At 36.3% G+C, this 24,908-nt stretch overlaps 1 protein-coding gene across 2 annotated transcripts in view; it reads right to left on the reverse strand.

Moving 5' to 3' along the window:
• The window catches only part of ca10a (carbonic anhydrase Xa), a 190,229-nt gene that overhangs the window by 83,586 nt on the left and 81,735 nt on the right, over positions 1-24,908 (reverse strand). The window contains exons 1-2 of one of the 2 annotated variants that reach the window (XM_081392296.1): positions 16,557-16,649; positions 15,359-15,501 (exon numbers count right to left, since the gene is read on the reverse strand). In XM_081392296.1, coding sequence (XP_081248422.1) covers positions 15,359-15,501; positions 16,557-16,590 — 177 coding nt within the window. In that variant the 5' untranslated portion in view covers positions 16,591-16,649. Of the gene's footprint in view, positions 1-15,358; positions 15,502-16,556; positions 16,650-24,908 lie in introns of those variants that run through there. The other variant, XM_081392295.1, reaches the window with a different exon arrangement.

Here is a 24,908-nt window from a genome sequence, read left to right on the forward strand (position 1 = left end):
TAACTGCCTGCCTGTAATGGCCAGACAGAAATTAAGGTACCGAAGATAAGAACTTTGGGTTAAGCATCATTACACCAAGAGAGATGAATTCTTTGATGAAGATGACAGCAAAGAAATCCATTGAGCGTACCTTCATCAAGGTCTGCATTGATCTTTTGGCACAGAGGAGCCGGGGATATGCATAAAAGTCCTGCAGTTATGGAACCTGGGAACAGAGCTGTTTCATCAAATATATGAGTTATGAGTTTACCTAAAGATGTCATGGCACGTTTGGCTTCAATACAAGGTCACGTATCTCTCTGGATACACCACAACTCTCGGCTTTGTTTCAACTTTAAGGTTAGCTGTAGGCGTATGCTAATTGTTTTTGGAAGATAATGCCCTCTTGACACTTCTTGAGATCAATACAGCTCACCTACACTGCTGAGGCCAAATTATATGAGTGCTGCAGAAAGTGTGAGAAAACCATCAAAACAGGCTCTTCTAACCCCAATGGTGTGATTTCATATCTGTTGGTGAAACACCTCAATCCAACCTCTGTCTTCTGCCGTACAGTGCATCACTCCAAAAACTGGAGCTGAATCAATCATTTAAAAATTACAAGGAGGTTCTTTTGAATCCTCCTTTTGCTATCTTTTCATAAATGGAATGGAAATTATGTTTTAATAGTCGTCATCTTCAAATTTGCAGATGCTGCTCACAGGGCAACGGAATGTATTTTTAAAAGGTTGAAAAGGAAAGCGTTTGATGATTTTAAATGCAATGTTGAAAGACAAAGGGAAAAGGCACAACTGACAAGTTAAGAAGCTATTTCAGACACTGATACATCGGTTGCCTGACTCTCACAAAAATACTGGATAGCAAAATGACAGGCGTAGAAATGAAAGAGAATTTTGAGGACTGAATGTGAAGAAAAGCTGATATGACTAATATTTCAATGTGAAGACATTTTATATGAGATAAAAGGCCCCATGCGTTACGTCACGTACACTGAGGCAGGAAAGATGGGCATCTGAGACAGAATTTTTAGAGTCTCTTTCAGGAGCAATTTTGTAAAGGGATGGGAAAATGTTTGAAGTAATATTGACAGCTAGAGCACAAATGAAAATTTGGGAAATGGGAATAAACTGAATAACGTTAATGTGCTTAAAGGGATAGTACACCCAAAAATGAAAAAACCTGTATGATTTCCTTTCTTCTGCTAAACACAAAAGAAGACATTTTAAAGAAGGTTGGTAATTAAACAGTTGCTGGTCCCCATTGACATCCATAGTATTTTATTTTTTTCTACTATGGAAGTCAATGGGGTCCATCAGTCTTTTGGTTACCGGCTTTCTTCAAAATATCTTCTTTTGTGTTCAGCAGAAGAAAGAAAGTCATACAGGTTTGGAACAACTTGAGGGAGAGTAAATGATGACAGAATTTTCATTTTTGGGTGAACGATCCCTTTAATATGCTAAAAAGAAAGTACAATCTAATGGGAATGCATTGAAACATCCCATGATTTTGTTAATTAAAAGTAAATGACCATATGCATAATAAAGGATAGAAAGTGCAAATGTACCTATCAACTTATTAATGTATCATTAATCAATACCTACCTAGATAATAGATGTCCTTATTCCTGTGAATTACTTGTTTGATACCTTTTACTAGTTCCATACAATACAAATAGCAAACTAAAGAACATAAAAATAAATAAAATAAATAGGTTGTGCTAATACTTGATGCTCATAATAGTGAGCTGGGTAAAACCACACACAGTATGTGAAAATAACCAGTGCTAGTATAATGCAATATACACTAATGAAAGCTGTGATGTAGTGCACTGCACTGTATGCTGAGAATTCATTTTTCATGCAGGACTCTTTGCATTCGGAACAATCAGTCATCCTGACAGCTGGCCAGAGGGTTCTTGCCCATGTGTCAATCAGCAGACAAGAGAGGCGTCACCATAAGACTCTTCAGCAAGCTAATATAGAGATATTTTACATCCTGTCCTGTTGTCACTAGATATCTTCATCATCTAGTTTTGCTCTCACGATGTGTTAATTTATGTGTTCTCAGTGTATCATTGCTATAGGGATATGATAACAGAAGTTACCAAAACCTAGTCTCTAAACTCATATTTTCATTAGGAATCGCAGGTGAAGAATATCATGGGCATTGATAACATTTAAGCTTCATTACACCAAGCATGATTAGGCTATATATTCTCAGATGTAGTAGAAAACATACAATGTTATGAATCTATATGGGATATTTTTAGATTTAGATCAATAGTACTTATGATGCAGTATAAAAGTTACTGAAATAATGAAATGATATATACACACAGACATACTATATATGAACCTGTGCGTTCTTCATTTGTATACATGTTAAATGCAGTAATGGAAATGTATTAATGGACTCAAATGTCTTGATGAAATTAATGTCAAATGAAAATCTTAAAAGCCATTCATTTTAATGAGCATTCCAAAAAAATATTCTAATTCTTTAGAAGAACCATTACAAACAACATATGAAATTATGGGTTCATATTATAAAACACTGCATGTGAATTAATTCCACTCATGGCCCTCCAGCTGATGTAAAACAACCAACACCACAACACTTCACTCCATTGTTTGCTAATTTCAACTTGAGCTTTATGGAACAATACATCTCTGTATAATTATTATAATGTGCATTCACATAACAAATGGGTGGTTTTAATATACAGTCACTTACTGAGGCAAATACATTAGCGCTCATGCAGACACAGAGTCTGTTTGGGTGGAATACGGCACAATTCATCTATAGGTACAAATGCTGAAATATACACAACTGGCTTATTTATATAGTGTACGCCTGCACAGTATATCAAAAGCTGTACTACAGGTTTCGAAAATGCAAATTTTTGGCAAATAGATCAATATTCGAAATATAAAACTAATTGGAATGAATGGGACCTTTTAGACACAAAGATTTCTGAATTGCGTGCTAACTGTTGCGATACGAAACTGGTGTAATGTGTTCATTTTAAATCAGGTTGTTCATTGACCTTATTAGCAACCAACGTCAACATGAGAACACACTATTCCCTCCACTGACTCACAGCTTAACTGCGCTTCCCCTTGTCACTATCGGTTATTTATGTCATTCTCTTTCATTGTCAGACTGTTGGCAAACATAAACGTGCAAAACATATGTTACATATCCCTGCTGATCACATCTGCTGGCTAATCTACAGCTAGAGCTATACTATGTCTATCTATTTTCTACGCAAAAAAATACAGCACCAACTAAGAACAGCTAGCAGATTACGCCATAAAACTTTAAAGTTTCAAACTAAGCATACATTTCGCCCATCACACAATGTTAATATTGGGTCAGTTGTGTTCATCATGCAGAGAATAGGAAGGGGCAGAGCTATACAGCAGGAACAAAAATGATCTTTTAATATTTATATCAAAAAGACTACATTTATATAAAAAAAAGACTACTCAAGGACCACTGAATCAGAGTTATAAATCAATTCACCAAAATGACAGTTTGAACCGATTCACAAAAAGGAATCAAACTAATCAACTTGTTTTTGCTACATGATTTTAAACACAAGATGCTTTTAAAACATCTTAATGCTCTCATACTTGAGTCTACGTTAATGACATGATGATGGTCTTTAGGAAACTTAATGGCCAAATAAAAAGTGCATTAAAATCATCATAATATTCAAGATGTTGCCTAATGCTCCCCTATGCTTTTTCAAATATTACCTTTCAGGCAGTGTAATATAGCTGTTTGTGAATGTAAAATGTCTGCTAATTTTAAATATCAAAGCGCACAACAAATAAAGTTATTGTCTCCTAAAAGAAAGAATCGATTTTCACTTCCTGTTACTAACCTATTTAACACATTTGTATAATTCCAGCCTATGGTCTTCACTGGCTGCTCCCAATGATGTCTACTTTGACCCGCTCTCAAACACATAGTTGTAGCTGAGGCCTGGAAGAGTTTGTTTTTTGGTTGTCGATGTGATGAGAAGACGCTGTTTTTAGCACCGTGATTACATTTTGCATGCACACAGGATGAGGACTCGTGCTGAAATTGATACAGAAAAACCAAAGGCATCGTTCATATCACTGTCTCAAGCGCTGAGGAAGCCTCCAGAGCTGAAATTCAGATTTTGTTTCAGACATGCGCTGTAAGCGGTAGACCAATCACAACAGACTCAGCCATCTGACCAATCAGAGCAGAGTATAGGCTCGTGGAAAGGAGGGGTTTAGAGAGACTGAATGGTCGAACAAACCGTGAGATTATGTGCAATGTACATTATGAGAAAATTAAAGTGTTTTTTGCCCTCGGATGCATGTAAAGGTCGACCGTTTGATCGGTTTTGTTGATTAAAAAACACCCTCAAGCCCGACCCAAATGTTTAGTCACGATTGTTACCACCTACACTCACCTAAAGGATTATTAGGAACACCATGCTAATACTGTGTTTGACCCCCTTTCGCCTTCAGAACTGCCTTAATTCTACGTAGCATTGATTCAACAAGGTGCTGAAAGCATTCTTTAGAAATGTTGGCCCATATTGATAGGATAGCATCTTGCAGTTGATGGAGATTTGTGGGATGCACATCCAGGGCACGAAGCTCCCGTTCCACCACATCCCAAAGATGCTCTATTGGGTTGAGATCTGGTGTCGGTGGGGGCCATTTTAGTACAGTGAACTCATTGTCATGTTCAAGAAACCATTTTGAAATGATTCGAGCTTTGTGACATTGTGCATTATCCTGCTGGAAGTAGCCATCAGAGGATGGGTACATGGTGGTCATAAAGGGATGGACATGGTCAGAAACCATGCTCAGGTAGGCCGTGGCATTTAAACGATGCCCAATTGGCACTAAGGGGCCTAAAGTGTGCCAAGAAAACATCCCCCACACCATTACACTGCACAGTGGTAACAAGGCATGATGGATCCATGTTCTCATTCTGTTTATGCCAAATTCTGACTCTATCATCTGAATGTCTCAACAGAAATCGAGACTCATCAGACCAGGCAACATTTTTTCCAGTCTTCAAATGTCCAAGTTTGGTGAGCTTGTGCAAATTGTAGCCTCTTTTTCCTATTTGTAGTGGAGATGAGTGGTACCCGGTGGGGTCTTCTGCTGTTGTAGCCCATCCGCCTCAAGGTTGTGCGTGTTGTGGCTTCACAAATGCTTTGCTGCATACCTCGGTTGTAACGAGTGGTTATTTTAGTCAAAGTTGCTCTTCTATCAGCTTGAATCAGTCGGCCCATTCTCCTCTGACCTCTAGCATCAACAAGGCATTTTCGCCCACAGGACTGCCACATACTGGATGTTTTTCCCTTTTCACACCATTCTTTGTAAACCCTAGAAATGGTTATGCGTGAAAATCCCAGTAACTGAGCAGATTGTGAAATACTCAGACCAGCCCGTCTGGCACCAACAACCATGCCACGCTCAAAATTGCTTAAATCACCTTTCTTTCCCATTCTGACATTCAGTTTGGAGTTCAGGAGATTGTGTTGACCAGGACCACACCCCTAAATGCATTGAAGCAACTGCCATGTGATTGGTTGATTAGATAATTGCATTAATGAGAAATTGAACAGGTGTTCCTAATAATCCTTTAGGTGAGTGTATTTGCATAAGTTTAAATCCAGCTGGTCGTTTTTATGCATTTGTTATCCAGTGAAGTTGCATATTTAAAGCTAGTGAAGTGAGACAGCAAAATGTATCATCATGCAGCCAACAGAAACATATAAACAAATCTTTTTTTTTATTGTCACTGTAATACATGCATTGATATTTAGATAATCGTTAAGTGTCCTAAAATAGAAGCTAATAAAGTGTGAATATAAAATATGCGTGTCAAATTTCAATGTCATGGCCTTTATGCAGATAATTAAAGACGGCCATCTTTAAGCATGACTGTTTGGATTTGTATGAAATGGTAACACTTTACAATTAGAGTCCAATTGTAACATAAGCTTAATACAAGTATTGATACATTTTTTACAATTTAAAAGTTGTTAAAGTCATTATCTTAACATTAGGTAATGCACTTTGACCTAACATGAATCATTTTATACAGATTAATGAATATATTCATATTTTTCATATTTAAAAAGTACAGTATATTTTCATGGTACAGTACTTAAAAAATGTATTAAAGTTCAGCACTACTTTATGTGTTATGTTTATTTTCATTCAGTATCCACGGTTATCGGCCAGCGTGGTCCAACCTAGTTATCGGCAAAATCCACTACAGGTCGACCTCTTAAACCCACTGTAGGAGACCTCCAAAACAAAATTAGGAACATTTAGAAACCGTTAAAAAAGCATAATAGGGGAACTTTTAGGGGCATTTTATATAACCAGCAAAATTATATCAACAGCAAAAATCATAGTGAACATATTGTGAATTTTTCCTAATATATTTTTATGCCCTATATTGTAAAATTTGTAATCATGCATGAGAATCTTTTTTTAAATAAGATTACGGACCTGGCCATGGTTCCAAATTGACCATGAGAATATGTCTAATTGGCAAACTGACATGTAAAACTGTCTAAACACTATATATATTGTAATGACCAGGGCTAATGAAAAGTCAGACAGTACTGCTGATGCTACCCGATGTTTAGTTCCTAAAGACTTAGCATCTTTTAAACAAGATCAAGGAAGAGGTCTTAACTAGATTATCCCTGAGATAAGGGATTTAGTGTAGTAACAGCAGGATGTCCACAGCATGTTTACATATCTATTCCATTCATTTATAGCCATTATAAGCCTCATAGACAAGAACACCTGCAATGAAGATACTGCAATTTTTGATATCCTCGCTATGGAATGGAACAAAAACATTTTCTAGCTCAAAAACTGTGAGAAATATCTTAAAAAACATTTGATTAAAGGGGGCTATTACATGCATTCTGGCTTATTTACACTGTTAAAGTGTTGGATTCTCATGCTAAACAAGGCCAATGTTTCAAAAAATGAGTTGGATGTATGATGGAGTATTTCTGTGCCAAATACACTCCTTCAGGCTCTGTGTAAGTTTCTGGAAGTGTATATTATAAAGTGTAAGTTTTATATTATATATAAAGTGTAAGTTTTTTTTTTTTTGAGTATGGCCCTGTATGACGTCATAAAACGGGGAATTCTTTATATGGGCACTTCTCCGGGACCACACACACAAGACACTGTACAGCGTATTATAAATCTAATAAAACTAAAGACTCTTCGGAGGATCCAATTCTACTGTATAGTTACTTAACCCTCTGGGGTCTGGGCTGTTTTTGGGGCCCTTGAGATGTTCTGACATGCCCTGACATTTGTGCTTTTTTCAGTTGCTTATAAACATATTAATGGCAAAGGTGTAAATTCACTCTATAAAGCACAAACAGGGCTACAATAATATGTGAGCCACGTGTATGTACATGTTTTCATTTTTGAGAGAATAATGTTTATGCATGGATATTGAAAAGACTAAAAACTAAAATTTCTGAAATAAGGCCACAAAACACATAGTAAATATGTGTCAATAAGATTTTTGACTAATGGATGTCCTCGCCTAGAATTTTTTCTTCAAAATTATGTGAAAATAGTCTTGCTTTATCGTTCACATAAAACCATACATTGATTTAAATTGATGTAAAACAGGTTTTGCTTGGAAAGCCAATATGCGAGGGGGAGGAGTAGTTTACACCTTAGATTACATTGTCCCACCCACTCTGCATAATGATGAGCCATTCACTCAGGTGTGAAACTGACTGAGCCACAATGCAAGGACAAAAGATATATTTAGAAGAAGACTTATATTGACCATTTAAGATTTTGCTTACATCTATCTTGTAAATATGTTTTGCTATTTTATTAAAAAGGTTACAATTACAACAATAATTACAATTTCAACAATATTTCAAGTGTACTCTTTCTTTGTAAAAAATAAATGATTATAGGCCTACATTTTATCTATGTATTCATTAGTTTGAATTTAGTCAACATTGGAACAGCTAACATCTTAGTTGATGACTTATTTTTGACAAAAATAGTAATTTATATATAGAAATTGCTAAACAAAAGCGTGGCAGTGTATTCTACAGTAAAAACTGTACCCAAATCTGGTCAACAAGATGTTGTCTTTCATATTTCGCCTGACTGTAACGTTGTTTTCATGAAATATTAGGGCATATTGTTAATTTGCAGTTTAATACGTTGCTTATACAAATAGCCTACATTTTATTTCAACATATTTCAGTCGATTTTTACTCATCTCAGTATAGCAATACAGTTTGCTAAAACATCATCATTCATTCACACACGCGATTTAAATTTAACTTCTGGCAAAGATGAAGTTGACGATAGGCTTTTGACTCGCGATCTTCGCAGTAGGCTAGTGAACGCACCGGAGAAATACACATTTATTAGGCTACATAGTTTTTTGTTTTGGATGGTTTTGTTTAGAACCAGCTTTCTGTAAATATATTTCACATTTTTTAGACATGTGAGGCGAGTAGACTAGTTCAAGAGGAGAGAGTCCAGTTCAAGCACCTTATGTAGTGATTGCTAGCCTAATTTACTTTAAATCCAGGAAATTTGTTAATGAAAAAAAATATTAAAATTAAGATACAATTGATACAAAACGAAATTTGTTTTAAAGAAAGGATTTGTAATTTCTGTTTTGAGGTCTCTGTGAAAGTTTGAAAGTCTTGTAGTGCTTTTTTTAGAGCGCTCGCGTCCATAATGGAGAACTGTCACGTAATATTGTTTTTGCCAGCTGTGGTAAACAGCGCGCATCTATGCCGTTCATTCATTCATAAACAGAAACCCGAGAAGGAAAAACTTACTAGTATTCCTCAGCTCGTATTCCTCGTATTCCTCATTATTCCTCACAGCACTGCGTTGTAAACAAGTAATGATCTGAATAAATTTGTGTTTTGGTTTTCTCGAGCTGATGGGGGCGTTCACAGGTTTGCTTTGATTGCCTCAGACATTTGCGTTTGAATAGCGTGCGCTCTCCGTGGGCGGAGTCACATTACATTTGAATTAGCTCTAATGAGGTCGACTGGAATCGCTCTCTTTTAATACAGATTTCACAAGATGAGAATATTTGTTTTTTATATAAATTACTTCATTTAAAAGAAGAGAATTCAAGCTTCATGCCTGTGTGACTGTATGCCTGTTTGACTGAGTATTCACTGAGTTATTGTTCATTTTCGGACGCGTTTCAGAATGGACTACACTGGCAGAGAGAAGGCAGAACTCGCTTCGTGTTTATTTTTCTTTATTTGGCAAAAAGCACAACACTTTGTTTTTATTGTGAGTATACACAAAAATAATACACATTAAACAGAATCGATTGATGTATGAAACTTGTTTTGTAAAATCAAAGTCAAAAGAGTATTTGGGGTCTCAATTCAACTCATAAGGAAAAAAGCGTGCAGATCACGCCGGCGTGATTGCCGACCTCTGAGGGTTAAGATTAACATCAGGTTGGCAGAAACTGTGCATGTTATGTCCCAGTTGTGGTTGATTCATAGTAGGTGAGCAAAGTATGCCAGATCACTGTAGTCTGCTGCATCCTCCACAACATAGTACTCAGAACAAGCACTTTGTGGCATGCAAATTTGCAAATTGCATTCAGCACTGATTTTGTTTGTTTGTGTGCCGTTATGTGATTTGCAAAATTCCATTAGTGAATAGGGCTCTAAAGCAATGCATATACAGTAGCAATTGCAAAACACTGTCTCAAGGAGAACAAATGTAGGTGTTACAGGGGGAGGGTGGTAATGCATCTTTCAAGCCATACTATATTTATATTTAAACAGCATAACCTTTAGAAACCAGCCACTGCCCTGATCTTCATAATCATAGTTCAGTCATTAGCTTTGACCCAAAACCAAGTGATAGTATCATAAGGACACTCCCAAAACCGGTTCCAAAAGAAGCACCAATAAAAATAAATCAAAGAGGGCAGATAAAGTGAGTGAAATATTGATTATAAATTTAATTAATCCAATACTGAAACATATAAGCAAAAAGTCCCATCACATGTGGAGCATTATTTGTGTGCTGCATGGAGTTGCAAGGAGAGTGCTCTAAATCAGTAACTTACAGGGTTACAGATCAGGCATGATGTTACCATAGAATACAACCACATACACAGACAATAGACAGCTCAGCAGGTTGCAGGATAAGAACTATTGTCTATACAGAGAAAAAAACAAAAAAAAAAACCCTGAAAACAAAATAATAGCACAAAACAAAAGCACAAAAAATAAATAAAAATAAAGCAAAACATGAAAACGTAGCAAAAGCACAAAAATAAAAAACAAAAAGTAAAATCAAATAAAATTCCTTTAATGAATAATTATTTATTTATTCTATTTGTTTTCAAATGATTTTATATACACTTTACATAATACTATTGATAAAAGCAAATAAAGTACTTTGAAATTGTAGCAAACAAGGACTACTAGGGGAAATAAACCGAATCTCACTGAAAGCCACACAGCGATGTGAAGATTTCAATAAAATCTTGCTATCATAATGTTGGGGTAGGATGTGAACTGTACAGACATGAAGGCGCACTCAGAATCTCTGTGGTGGAACATTCAGGCTTTGATCTGAGAATAGAGGAGAGGAGACTGCTGATCCATTTCCTCTTTCCCTGTGACCCATTTCCCTGCGACTCGTGCTACAGTGAGATTGCCTCGCAACCCTTGGACCCTACAAACACTCTTTCCTGAGGACGCAAGTGATTGAATTGAATTATTTCCTAATCCTTTTTTAGCTCCAAGTTTATGATTCAAATTTATACACACACACAGATGGACGAGCCACGAACGGCCGCTTAGGTTGTGCATTCAGCTCGTCGTGTGCGAATCAGGGTTTCGAGCTCTCGCCATCCAGCAGTAATTAAATCCAGTGCCTTGACAAGCAAGAGGCCGCGGCGAGACAGACATAATTGCAGCTTTTGAGATATTCATACGCAAACTGCTTTGTATACTGTGACAGCTTAGCAGGTTCAGCCAACACAAACTTGAGTCTAATTAATTTGAATCAGTAATTTGCATAACTAAATCAATTCTCATAATCACGAGGCGTTTCACCCTCATCAATAAACATCTGTGTCCTTTGTGGTTTATTACATTCACCATGAAAAACATAGCTGAGCTTTGTGTATGCACGTGTATTTTGAGGCACCCTTTGCAAACGTTTCCTCTAATAAATATTTTACATTTGCACTTTTATTTTAAAAATATTTAACTCCATATTTTATGCTAATGTTCCCCCAGGTTTGCCAACACGAGAAGCTTGCTAAGGAATGAAGCAGTCGTGCCTGTAAGCGGCATGTTCTGCAGACTTGCAGAATTACAACAGATAGAAATTCTTGTCTAGGAGCTACTTGGCATAATGTGTGGTGTTCATGAAATATAAACCACCAGCAACAAGGGCAAAGAAACGATTTAGTACATTGGCAAACACACAGTGAAAAGAGCTGAAACATTCAGGTACAAGGCCAACATGGAAGACACGTGTGTGAGAAATTAAAGCTAGGGGGGCCGAAAATGTAATATGACGCCCCCAACGTGTTCCCCTGCAGATCACTACAGATGTCATCCCATGGCTCCATGTTTGCCGTTCCACCGTGTTCCCAGTGTAATTATACTGATTCAGTGCTGCTAGAGGAGCGTTCTCTCCCTGTGGCAGCAGAACTCCCCATCTGGTCATACATGCATCTTGCATGTTAAATGGTTTCAATCTCCTTCTCTCGCTGGCCAGATTACAGGAAAAATAACATCACTGATCCTTGAACTCAGATGAACAGAGTATTTAACTGACACTGCCATCATCCCTTATTACATGGCTCCACTGAGCAAACAGATATTTGAAATGATGACTGCAGTGATTTTCTTCTGTAGAACACACACACACACACACACACACACACACCCACACCTGCATTGGGACTTCTCTTATGGGGACATTTCATAGACAATGATTTTTGTTCTGGACAAACTGTATATTCTATCCCCTAACTCTACCCCTTAACCTACTTATCACAGAAAACATCCTGCATTACACCACACACACACACACACACACATAAACAAAAGGTATTTTGAAGAGCATTGAGGCCAAACAATATTAGGACTCAATGGCTTTCATTGTATGAATTGTTTTGAAACAGAAAAAAAGTCAGGTAAGTCAGGTTGAGCAAATGATAAGAATGTTCATTTTTGGACGAACTATTAATTTAAGCTGTCTTACAACTAAAATAATAATAATAAATGATTTATTTTAATAATATTCAAAATGATTAACCATTATTATTCTTATCGATACTTATTCTCCTACTTTTTCTAAAGCCAAACCATTTTTACAAAAAAATATTTTCTTGAAGTACCCTCTTAGATTTTACTTTAACATTTCAATAATTTAACAGTACATTTGCATATAATAATACTAATAACAATAATAATTATGTTTTTATATTATTATTTTTAACAAAAAGTATATTAAATAATTAATTAAATCATTAAATATTAAATAAACGCACTAAGCTATATCGCTCTCATATTTATTTATTTTAATGATTAACATTTTTATGATTTCATTAATTATTAGCTTTTCTTCAACTCACAAACTCCCTGATTGGAAAACCCTGGCCTGTTGTAACTCAAATCGATATTCCATGCCCATATATTCACTTAATTATGTAGCCATGTAAAGAGTGGAATAATGTACAGTCATCCAATGCTTAAAATAAAGGGGTTACCTGTTTAACCCCTGTATAATCACATGATAATGACCGGCTGACTGTACATTACCCCTTACTATCATCAGTAACAGATTTACAGAAGATCCCCCAGAGAAAAATCATTTAAAAGAAGAAAAACTGGTGTCCATTTACACATATCACTGTGAATCTCTTTTCGTGTGTGCTGTATGTGTGTAATCAGAGAGTTGTGTTGTCCCCCAGTTCAAACATCGGCCCGTTTAAGCTGACTGATAGCCAAACTGATGCCATCAGTTTATACAGAGAACGTATCTCACACTGTCAACTACCCAAGCTAATGAAATCGCAATGACAAGGCTGACTCAGTGAGTAATCTAATATAACATTTATGTAACTGAATAAAATCTGTGTGCAGATCGTATCTGTCATTGTTTGTCTCTGGGCATGATTATGTCCCGATTTACCAATGCTGACAAAGGAAGGTGACTCACAGTTAGACAATGTACTATGCTACAGTATGTTTTACAGTATAACTACGCTATGCTAAATGGCATGTAGCCTGATTCGTTTTGGTAATTAGTCCCATCTCATATCTACAGTAGCCCAGAGGAGAAAAATATTTCCATGTGGCATATTTTCTCAAATTCTCCACTTTGCTGATTGGAGATTTCAATAAGGGACATGATACTGTCATCTTCCTCCCTTTTCAAAGCGATTAAATTCATTAAAAGCTCTTCAAGTAATTGCGGCTCATCTACTGTAGAGCAAATATTCAATTAATACAGACAATTTAATAACTGTGATTCCCTCAATCCAAAGCACATAACCTTGATGCATGTCTGCTTTTGATTAATTGGTTTTCTATTCTGAGGTCATTTTAATTTCCGTTAACTATTCATTAGTCCATTTATCACGCTGTGGAGAGCTAGACAATGAAACTCCTCTCTGACAGAAACTCAAACACACTCTGACTCTTCATCAAGGACTACAGACCATAGCCATAGGTTTTAACTGAAATAACAGTGTAAAAAAAAAAAAAAAAGATTTATGCTCCAGCACACCAGACATCACCAACCTATAAAAAGTTCAAATCTTTCTCCTTAATCCATACATTTGAAATTAGCACAAATGACTTTGGTTGAAATGTGCCACTAACATATAAATTACAAATAGTGAATCCAACTAATTATTTCATAAGACTTGGCATGTCAAGAGTGCTTTGGTCCAATTACCATGCAGTGGATTATTATCTGATCGGGTCTCTAGTCATTGACTGATCTGTATGAGTATGAAACTCTGCCTCTGGTGTATGACCTCAGTTACCCACTGCTGATGCATTTGAAGAGAGAATTTATTAATATGCAAAACATGCCATCCTCTCACCATTGATAAACAAACGATGGTTAGTATGCATAAAATACCCATGGATTTTTTTTCTAAATTAAAATGTACATGAACATTTCAATAAATGTATATGAATATATAACCTGTAAAATTTCTAAGAATATAGTATAACCAAATCAATGTCTATGAATATATAGCCAGAGAAATGTATATGAATATCCTAATAATTCTTTGTGAATACATAAAGAAAAGTGTTTGAATATTGTTATGTCGGTGTGTGTGGTTTTTCCAGCTGAGGCTCATTCTTGAGGCTAGAATATAAGAACTGCAGCGCTGATCATTTCGAGGGGGCTACGATGTGACTGCGCTTGACTGAGCGGCTGATATTATATTGTTTTTCGTTTGTTATATTTATTTCAGACCTTAAGCAATAGTCCTCTTTCATGCATGCATCCACTACTGACTTCCACTAATACTGACTACTGATTGTTTAAATACCTTTGTTAATTATGGAGAGAGAGAGAGAGAGAGAGAGAGAGAGAGAGAGAGAGAGAGAGAGAGAGAGAGAGAGAGAGAGAGAGAGAGAGAGAGAGAGAGAGAGAGAGAGAGAGAGAGAGATGTATGTAACAATTTTCAAATGTATTTGAAAATCCTAAGAAATGATATGCCCTGAAAAATATGAATAACCAAAGAAATGTATACGAATTACCTAAGCTAAGATATTGTATAACCAAATAAATGTATATGAATATATAGCTTAAGAAATGTATGACTAAATAACCTAATGAATTCCTATTAATATGAATCCTACATATAGTTTGTGTCATACTGTATCTATAAATGACTAGTTCATTTTAAATGGTGCTGTAGTAGTGTGACAAACCATCTCAATTAATATGAGGTCAAAACTGCTTGAAGATTCAATTTTAAAATAGTGCTAAGTGGAGTAAACTGCAGGATATCAGGTACCTATATACACATGTACACTTTCAAACACAAGGCTGAGTTTACAGTATGTGGTACTATACAGAAACAAGTGTATCAAACAGGTCAAACTAAGCACCATTATTCATGGTCCTAACCGTTCTAGCATATGTATCTAGCATAACCACTGACCTAGATACATTTTTTCACCAAAGTGGCATTTTCACAGTTGATCCTAGCACTTTGACACTAGAAACAATGTTTATTTTCCCCAAGCAGCTCAGCGCACTGATACTGTAGCTGTGCAGACATCAGATATAACATGGCTTACCTTTCGTCCACCAGTGTTGAGCCTCAGTGGTGTCAAGAAGGGATCAAATATCATGTGACTCGTCTCAATGTTGACTGGAGACTGTCTCTTCCCCACAGAACACAGATTCCAAGCAGAATTTACAAGCCCCCAGAACGATGGCACTACAAAAACAGAAAGTAAATGATGACACACAGTACATTCATCGAATGCTCACACTCATCGCAAGAAAAAACAGCTAATTTGTTCATAATTGATGAAATTATAATAAAACAATTATTCAATTTTGCAATTATTAAACTACAAAGAAAAAAAACCCTGATCAAAAAACACAATTTAAAAACATAAGACTAACCACTGTAATAAAAATAGTAGATATTCTAGACTTAATTTATAGCAATACTAATAATAAGAGCCACAAGTTATCCATATTTAAATATTTCCATAAATATCTAAATTGAAGCTTTTAAATGTTTAATTGTGTAATAATGGTGACGTAATTTCCTGCAATAACTTAGTTTTTGAAATGTAAAATTGGAGCAATATAGTTTTTGTGTAGAGTGTATAAATATGTCTGCATGTATGAGTATGATTAATCGGACAGCAACCTCTATAATAATAATAATAATAATAATAATAATAATAATAATAATAATAATAATAATAATAATACTACAATTATGAGCGAAAGTAATTTATGGTGATTTGATGTAATAAATAACAAAAAGGCACATGCAAATGTATAATTGCCATAATCTTGTATAATGTATTAAAATTATGCAAACAATCAGTTTTTGATCGTCTGATATATTAGTAAAATATAAAGTCAATTAAAATGGTGTAAGTGACTTTAAGTCAGACTATTAAATTGTAGGTACCACTGTATCTTTTGCTTTAAAAATTCCTTACAGTTAAAAGAATTAGCACAATATGAAGGTTAAAATTATGAAGTAATATTAATAGCTATTATAGCAATGATATTACTTGGAGGTATGCACTTATTTTAGCTACAGTGTGTTAATATAATTACTAGCATTCATTTTTACTGTCTTTAACACTCTAACTTCTATTAAATTACATTTTTATGATCTAGTCTTTCTTATTATAAGTCTATTATGGCTATGGCTAACAGCTGTTTCAAATGTCTCTAATACCAAAAGATGGCAAGTAGATTTGTTGCAGTCTGTTATGAAGGAAAATGTAAAATGTTAGAACTGACCCAGGTGTCCCTTGCTCATAACTCTTTTACTCATAAGAAAGTCGGTGCACCAATATCGCTTTATTCTTTAAAATAACTATTCCACCAGCCTGTGACATTTTCAAGCAATTTAGGCAATTTATACAAAGTGTTCGCCTTGGCATTTTCACAGCGTTGTGCTACATGCACCTCCAGCTGACAACCATTACATGAGATGATTGGCAGCCAGCAAAACAGGATTTTTCTATCAATAATTTATGAGCAGTCAACCAACGGTGTGGTTAAGATCTCAAAGCTTGCATCTTCTATCAGGTAAATTCCACTTCTGGAACTTTTTTGGTTGGGTGACTTGACCCAGTTGGCTTAGCAGAAAAGTGACGACACATAACACAATTCATAACGTTTATCCCACCACATTGACATCAGCACTTCTGCCCTCGTTTCAGGCCTCCAAATAAGTAAAGACTATTCATAAATCACTGTTCCCATTGTCCCGATGCTGAGAGAAGCAGGTGGTCTCCACACCATATTTTTCATGTTGCGAGTCGCCATAATTTGAGGCTGCATTTTTCTGAACAAGCACCACCTGCTGTTTTCTGTCATGTGAACACTCAACAGTTCTCCTTGAGAAAAGAACTTGACAAAATAGCAGCGTTTATACACACTTTTGTACACTGAAAAACTAAAACTAAGACGCATGTCACACACAGGATGTGTAATCTCTTCGACCCCCTAATACTATGCTAAGAAGGCTCACATATTGTTCAGGGACAATGCTTGATAAACAAAAGTGTGGCTCAACTGGGGCCACAACTGAGTAGCTTTCTGATTAATGAAAGTATGGCTGGTTGGTGTGGTCGGTCATGGCTTCAGCGGTCTTTGCTCAAAATTAACAGCCGGCTGCTATTCATATCTCATTTCTTGGCATAAAAACAATTGCTGCATTGGATAGTGCTGCAATAGAAAATGAAAATGGTTTCGGGGAGAAAAAAAAAAAAAAAACGCTGAGTCATATCTCATTTAGGAAAGCGTTGAATTAAGTTGTAATGTCCTCTAAGATGCAGGCAGAGGAATGACAAATAATCCAATGCTTCTACATCAGTCACTAAAACAACAGAAAATCCATAACCGGAATAGGGCTGCAGTGTATGAAATCGATCCGGTAAACACAGGTGACATGTCATAAATGGTAAATACTTATTACACATTGGGAGCTATAAAACGACAACCACAGTCAACAGTTTTGGCACTAAAAAAATCCATATATACAAATTTAAGCTTCACTTTATGTGCATGTTAGTGTTAATGACATATGTAAAAAACACTCACCTAAAGGATTATTAGGAACACCATACTAATACTGTGTTTGACCCCCTTTCGCCTTCAGAACTGCCTTGATTCTACGTGGCATTGATTCAACAAGCTGCTGAAAGCATTCTTTAGAAATGTTGGCCCATATTGATGGGATAGCATCTTGCAGTTGATGGAGATTTGTGGGACGCACATCCAGGCCACGAAGCTCCCGTTCCACCACATCCCAAAGATGCTCTATTGGGTTGAGATCTGGTGTCTGTTGGGGCCATTTTAGTACAGTGAACTCATTGTCATGTTCAAGAAACCCATTTGAAATGCAGGGTTTCCCATACATTCATTAATTTGTGGCGGCCCGCCACATATCAACGCTGACCGCCACGGATTGATTCAGATTTTTTAACTATTTAATATGGGTAAAATTTTATTTTATTCGCGCTGCTTGCTCCCCCTCTCTCTCACAAACTGACAATGGAGGCACGACTAGCCCCTCCTTCTCTTACCGCACAATCTGAATCAAAACATTAGCATGTAGAGGGCGGATTGTTGCCGGTGCTTAATGCTTATTCCCCCAGCGAAGATTCCAGAATCAATCCGGAGTTGAATGGTTAGTATAATGAACACTGTTGCTCAACATAACTCTGAGAAGTTGTCTAGATGTTAAGCGCGGTCGCGTTTCATTACAGATTCGCGCAAAACTTTTGCGATTTTTTTTTTCTTCTAAATATCCATTAACGTTACAACTAATGCGAAATGACGGCGTTTCCATGAACCGATGTTATGCGACTAAAACGTAATTTTTTCCTCTCGCGATCAGTCATTCCAAAAATCATTGCAACGGACTTTGGTAGGTTCATATCACAGCCACCAGACTAGACATTATATTATTATTATCTCCAGGTTCAGGTTGGTGTGTGTTGGTTTTTGTCCACCTCAATCTCCAGGTGTGCGTGTGTGTGTGTGTGTCTGAGTCTGTGTGTGTCCAGGTCCAGTTCTGTGTGTGTGTGTGTGTGTGTGTGTGTGTGTGTGTGTGTGTGTGTGTGTGTGTGTGTGTGTGTGTGTGTGTCCAGTTCCAGGTTTTTGTGCGCGCAAAATTTGCAACAAAGTCTGTGGAGCAGTCATAGCATAGAAAGTGTAGCAATGGCAAAGTCTTTAAGTTATCTGACACTAAGTGTTGGCAATGTGCACTTGTCAATAAAAATATATGATATATATATAAAGTTTATATATATGATGTATATATAAACATTATATATATATATATATATATATATATATATATATAAACATTATATATATATATATATATATATATATATATATATATATATATATATATATATATATATATATATATATATATATATATATATATATATATATATATATATATATTAGAGGTGGGCATAGATTAATTTTTTTAATCTAGATTAATCTAGATTAATTTTGAAATTAATCTAGATTAATCTAGATTAAAATGGCTCATTTGAATTCTGCCGAAGGCATTCAGAATATGTGTGCTACCCAAATAATGACTATAAAAGTAGCCTAAGTCTTTGAGAACGGGTTTCTCGTATATGTAGTTTTGAGAACATATATTGTGCAAAACTGTAAGTATACAACATAATTTTGCAGATAAATAAATTTTAAGTACACTAGCTGCAGAGATCTTAAGTAGGTCTAATGTTTATTATGGCTTGGAGCTTATGAAACCCCAAATTTAAAGTTATAATATTGTCTAACTGATGTCTTTTCAGTAAAAAAGAAACACAACAACGATTCTTTAAATCGGGCGTAGACAGAGATTATGTGTTAACGTTACACCACTAAGATATATTGGAATGAGAATAATACGCACGCGCTGGTATTCAGTGATGTCATGTTTCGTTTTGAATTTGAGGTGGTAGAACGGATTATTCGTGTGTTAACTTACCGAACCGTTACCCCACCACACACTCGGATAGTTTGCTGCTGTTTGTCGGACGGCTTAAATCCGAACCAAGTCCAAATAATGGATGTTGCAGCTTTCACTTACAGCCGTGTTTACTTAAGATGACGACGAATATGCGTTGCAGCCGGGTTTACCTCGCGGCCGCGGGTAGATTGCGTCATCATAGCTTGTGTAGTAGAGCCATCTCCCAACCCAACTTGGGGAATAGATTAACGGCGATATTTTTTTTATCGCGCGATAAGAGTCTCACGTTAACGCCGATAACGGCCCACCACTAATAACGGCCCCCCCCCGGTCCCCAAACACCACACCACCGCAAATAGAATCTAATTCTGTGGGAAACACTGAAATGATTCGAGCTTTGTGACATGGTTGTAAGAACTGATTTTCCTGTTAAAACAAAACTCACCCTGCAATAACGCCATAAAATGCACCCTGGACAGCGGACAACAAAGGCAGAGCACAGAACCTTGTACTGCCCAAACTTATCTCATTGTTCCCCTGTTTGACTTCAACTCATCCCCCCTCTCCCTCCTCAAGGCACTGAAAGTTCATTAAGAATGTCTATATATCACATATGATGTATCTTGTGAATATGTTGTTTTTCCTTTTCATGTTTGGTGTCATTTTAAAGGGCACAGTGCGATTGGTAAAATGGTCTTAATTTCATTGCAGTCATTGGTTTAATGAAAAAGATTGAAGAACTTAGGAGAATCCTGTATCTCCTCTCTGGCTGATATCTCTTTACGATATCTCAAGAAACCAGGTGCTACCCCCCTAGGGTACATGGATTGGCCCAACCAACTCTAAACAACATTTGTTTAACCCCTTTTGTTCTGGTCTGGTATTTAAGGTGAGGGGACAGAGCAATCATTGGGAATCTTTTACCAGGATCTTTCCCCCACAGTAATGTTTCAGTATTTTCCTGTTGGAAGGTCCTGACACATTACTGTGTGTCTCTGTCAGGAAAACATTACTTACTTTTAGAGTCATCTTTGAGTAAATGATGTCATGTATTTTTGAATTGGCTTTTAATAATTTACTTCTGTAATTGGCATGATACATTTTTACCTGACAAATAAATGTTAACCTTGATTTATTCTGCATTCTTCTGAAATCATTATTTCCAGTAGATTAATGTGTAGTCTGGTGTTTCCGCAAATCCTTGTCCAGAATAGATCAAACTGAAGGCACTTTGAATGGACCATGGGGCACATCTTAGGAGACCTTCTGATTTCTGACTATTCCCTGACTTAGCATGTTGTATGCTACAAATATTATATAAATTACACCTATGGGTCTGTAGTGTGCGACCGCATAGGGTAAAATATTTGTACTACACCCTCTGACTATTTCAGGACTGGCTGGTTTGTGATCGTGAGCGCGCAGTCGCGACGTGACGTCTCAAAGCGACACTAGGTCCGTAATGAACGAATAATTGAAAGTATGGGATAATCAGAATAATCAAAGATCTAAATTAATTCATAATCAATATTTATGAGTATTTTCTAATCAGAAATACGATCTAAATTTGGTTATCATTTGAAATTGGAGTCAGATTACGCATAGAGCTAAAGTAATACTAAAACTAAGTTCCAATAAATTAAGTGAACTTCACTGGATCGCTGAAAAGACATACACGCTTTAAACCTTCGCCAGGCCGTTGGATTCCGTCGTTGGGCCAATGGATGGTCCTTACATGGTGTAAGTAGCCATCAGAGGATGGGTACATGGTGGTCATAAAGGGATGGACATGGTCAGAAACAATGCTCAGGTAGGCCGTGGCAACGTTAAACGATGCCCAATTGGCACTAAGGGGCCTAAAGTGTGCCAAGAAAACATCCCCCACACCATTACACCACCACCACCAGCCTGCACAGTGGTAACAAGGCATGATGGATCCATGTTCTCATTCTGTTTACGCCAAATTCTGACTCTACCATCTGAATGTCTCAACAGAAATCGAGACTCATCAGACCAGGCAACATTTTTCCAGTCTTCAACTGTCCAATTTTGGTGAGCTCGTGCAAATTGTAGCCTCTTTTTCCTATTTGTAGTGGAGATGAGTGGTACCCGGTGGGGTCTTCTGCTGTTGTAGCCCATCCGCCTCAAGGTTGTGTGTGTTGTGGCTTCACAAATGCTTTGCTGCATACCTCGGTTGTAACGAGTGGTTATTTCAGTCAAAGTTGCTCTTCTATCAGCTTGAATCAGTCGGCCCATTCTCCTCTGACCTCTAGCATCAACAAGGCATTTTCGCCCACAGGACTGCCGCATACTGGATGTTTTTCCCTTTTCACAGCATTCTTTGTAAACCCTAGAAATGGTTGTGCTTGAAAATCCCAGTAACTGAGCAGATTGTGAAATACTCAGACCGGCCCGTCTGGCACCAACAACCATGCCACGCTCAAAATTGCTTAAATCACCTTTCTTTCCCATTCTGACATTCAGTTTGGAGTTCAGGAGATTGTCTTGACCAGGACCACACCCCTAAATGCATTGAAGCAACTGCCATGTGATTGGTTGATTAGATAATTGCATTAATGAGAAATTGAACAGGTTTTCCTAATAATTCTTTAGGTGAGTGTATTTGCATAAGTTTAAATCCAGCTGGTCGTTTTTATGCATTTGTTATCCAGTGAAGTTGCATATTTAAAGCTAGTGAAGTGAAACAGCAAACTGTATCGTCATGCAGCCAACAGAAACAAATAGAATTTTTTTTATTGTCACTGTAATACATGCATTGATATTTAGATAATCAAGTGTATATTAACCTGTTAACCGTTGCCAGAGCGCGGGCGCACTGAAGCGTTTTTTTTTATAAATAGTTCAAAGTTACTATCAGATTTAATGTTATACCTTGACAAACTATACATCATTACAAAGATATAAGACTCAAGTTTCAGAATTTGACCACTATTGTATTCTGAGAAACTTATAGCGAGTTATTTCTTAATTTGTGTCAGGAGTTATGAAATGAAAAAATGAGTCGATACCTTTAATATGAATTATGCGCGTCAGCCGCTTTCATTCATAAAAAAACTCCCGTGCCGTCGTCATGACAGCGATACACAAAACAACGTCCTTCCGGGCTTTTAGCTAAAAAATGTGCAGATTTGGAGAAATATTGATATATTCTCATAGGTTTACATCAGATTTCTATAGACAGGAATAATATGTATTGAATTTATACCCAAATGCGTCGATGTAATCATTATGAGCGTTTGTATACTCTGTTAATGTGTTTTCGATTCATACCAATAGCCTGAGGGCGCCCTCGCCGCCCTGTGCACAGTATTAGAACATGAAGAAGTGCCATAATCATGTGACAATCCAGGAAGCCTCGAACACACACACAGCTAACAACAGATCGCGCTGTAACTATGGCTGTAACATGGAGATACAGTCGTTTTGAAGACAATAAACATGTTTGCTATGATATTTGAGTTACCTGTGTTTTTCAATCCATGCCAGGTATTTCCATAATAATAGATTATATTTATAATGTAATGCTAATCTATATAGACTATCATTGTGCAGAACACTATACAATAGTATATTTTCTGTCTGATTTTTTTATCTGAAGCCAAATTAGATCACAGAAAATTATTTAAAATACTCGATTTGCTTTATAAAGTAAGTTTATAAGCACAAACATGGTTTTAATCTCATAAATTGTCGTGTATTGATGGTGTGCTAAGCTAACATGCTAGCTAGCCCTAGGTGCACCTGCCACCTAGAAGTTATATTTTTATTATTTTTTGAATGCTTACTGAAATGTTTCTTTATTCAAGAAATGCATTTAACCTGTTAAGCTTCACCAGTGCGTCGGCGCACTGAAGCGTTTTTTATTTATTTAATTCAAAATTACTATCAGATTTAATGTTATACCTTGACAAACTATACATCATTAAAAAGATATAAGACTCAAGTTTCAGTATTTGACCACTATTGTATTCTGAGAAACTCATAGTGACAGTTATGTCTTAATTTGTGTCAGGAGTTATGAAATGAAAAAATGAGTCGATACCTTTAATATGAATTATGCGTGTCAGCCGCTCCCATTCATAAAAAACTCCCGTGCTGTCGTCATGACAGCGATACACAAAACAACGTCCATCAGGGCTTTAGCTCAAAAATGTGCAGATTTGGAGAAATATTGATAGATTCTTTTAGATTCACATCATATTTCTATAGACAGGAATAATATTTATTGAATTTATACCCAAATGCGTCAATGTAATCTTTATGAGCGTTTGGTATTCTAATTCACAGTGTTTTCAATTCATACCAATAGGCTGAGGGCGCTATATGCACAGTAATATAGTCCATATATGGCACATGAAGAAGAGCCATGATCATGTGACATTCCAGGAAGCCTCGAACACACACACAGCTAACAGAGATCGGCTGTAATCATGCAGATAAAAGATGTTTTGAAGACAATAAACATGATTGCAATGATATCTGATTTGCCTGTGTTCTTCAAGCCATGCCAGGTATTTTTATAATAATAGATTATATTTATAATGTAATGCTAATCTATATAGGCTTCATCATTGTGCATAATACTATCAAATAATATATTTTCTGTCTGATTTTTTTATCTGAAGCTAAATTAGATCACAGAAGATTATTTAAAACATTCAGCTTGAGTTATAAAGTACGTTTTGAACATAAATATGGTTTTAATCTCATATATTGTCGTGTATTGATGGTGTGCTAAGCTAACATGCTAGCTAGCCCTAACTGTTAGTCACATGACATGGTCTTGAAAAACATTTAACTAAATACAGAGTTTTGGGCTTATTATCTTCAGATTTTAAACATAAAATGTTTAGACATGTGGCTTTAGCTGTAGTGCATTTCTAGATTGCTCCAGTTCCAATTTCAATTTTATTTTCATGAGGATGTTTCATAAAAAATAATTTCTAATAACTTTACAAAACTTTGAAGCTATTTATAACAATTTTTGTCATTACGACAATAATTAATTCTACATTTACAATAAACTGCCAGGTGTCAGCTTTCAAACGAGATCATACTTGTGCTTTTAGTACAAAGGGTTCATGAACTGTATCTGTTTTAGTTTGGGTATGTCATTTCTGGGGATT

This window comes from Scardinius erythrophthalmus, assembly GCF_964197995.2.
Source record: "Scardinius erythrophthalmus genome assembly, chromosome: 18".
Lineage (NCBI taxonomy): Eukaryota > Metazoa > Chordata > Actinopteri > Cypriniformes > Leuciscidae > Scardinius > Scardinius erythrophthalmus.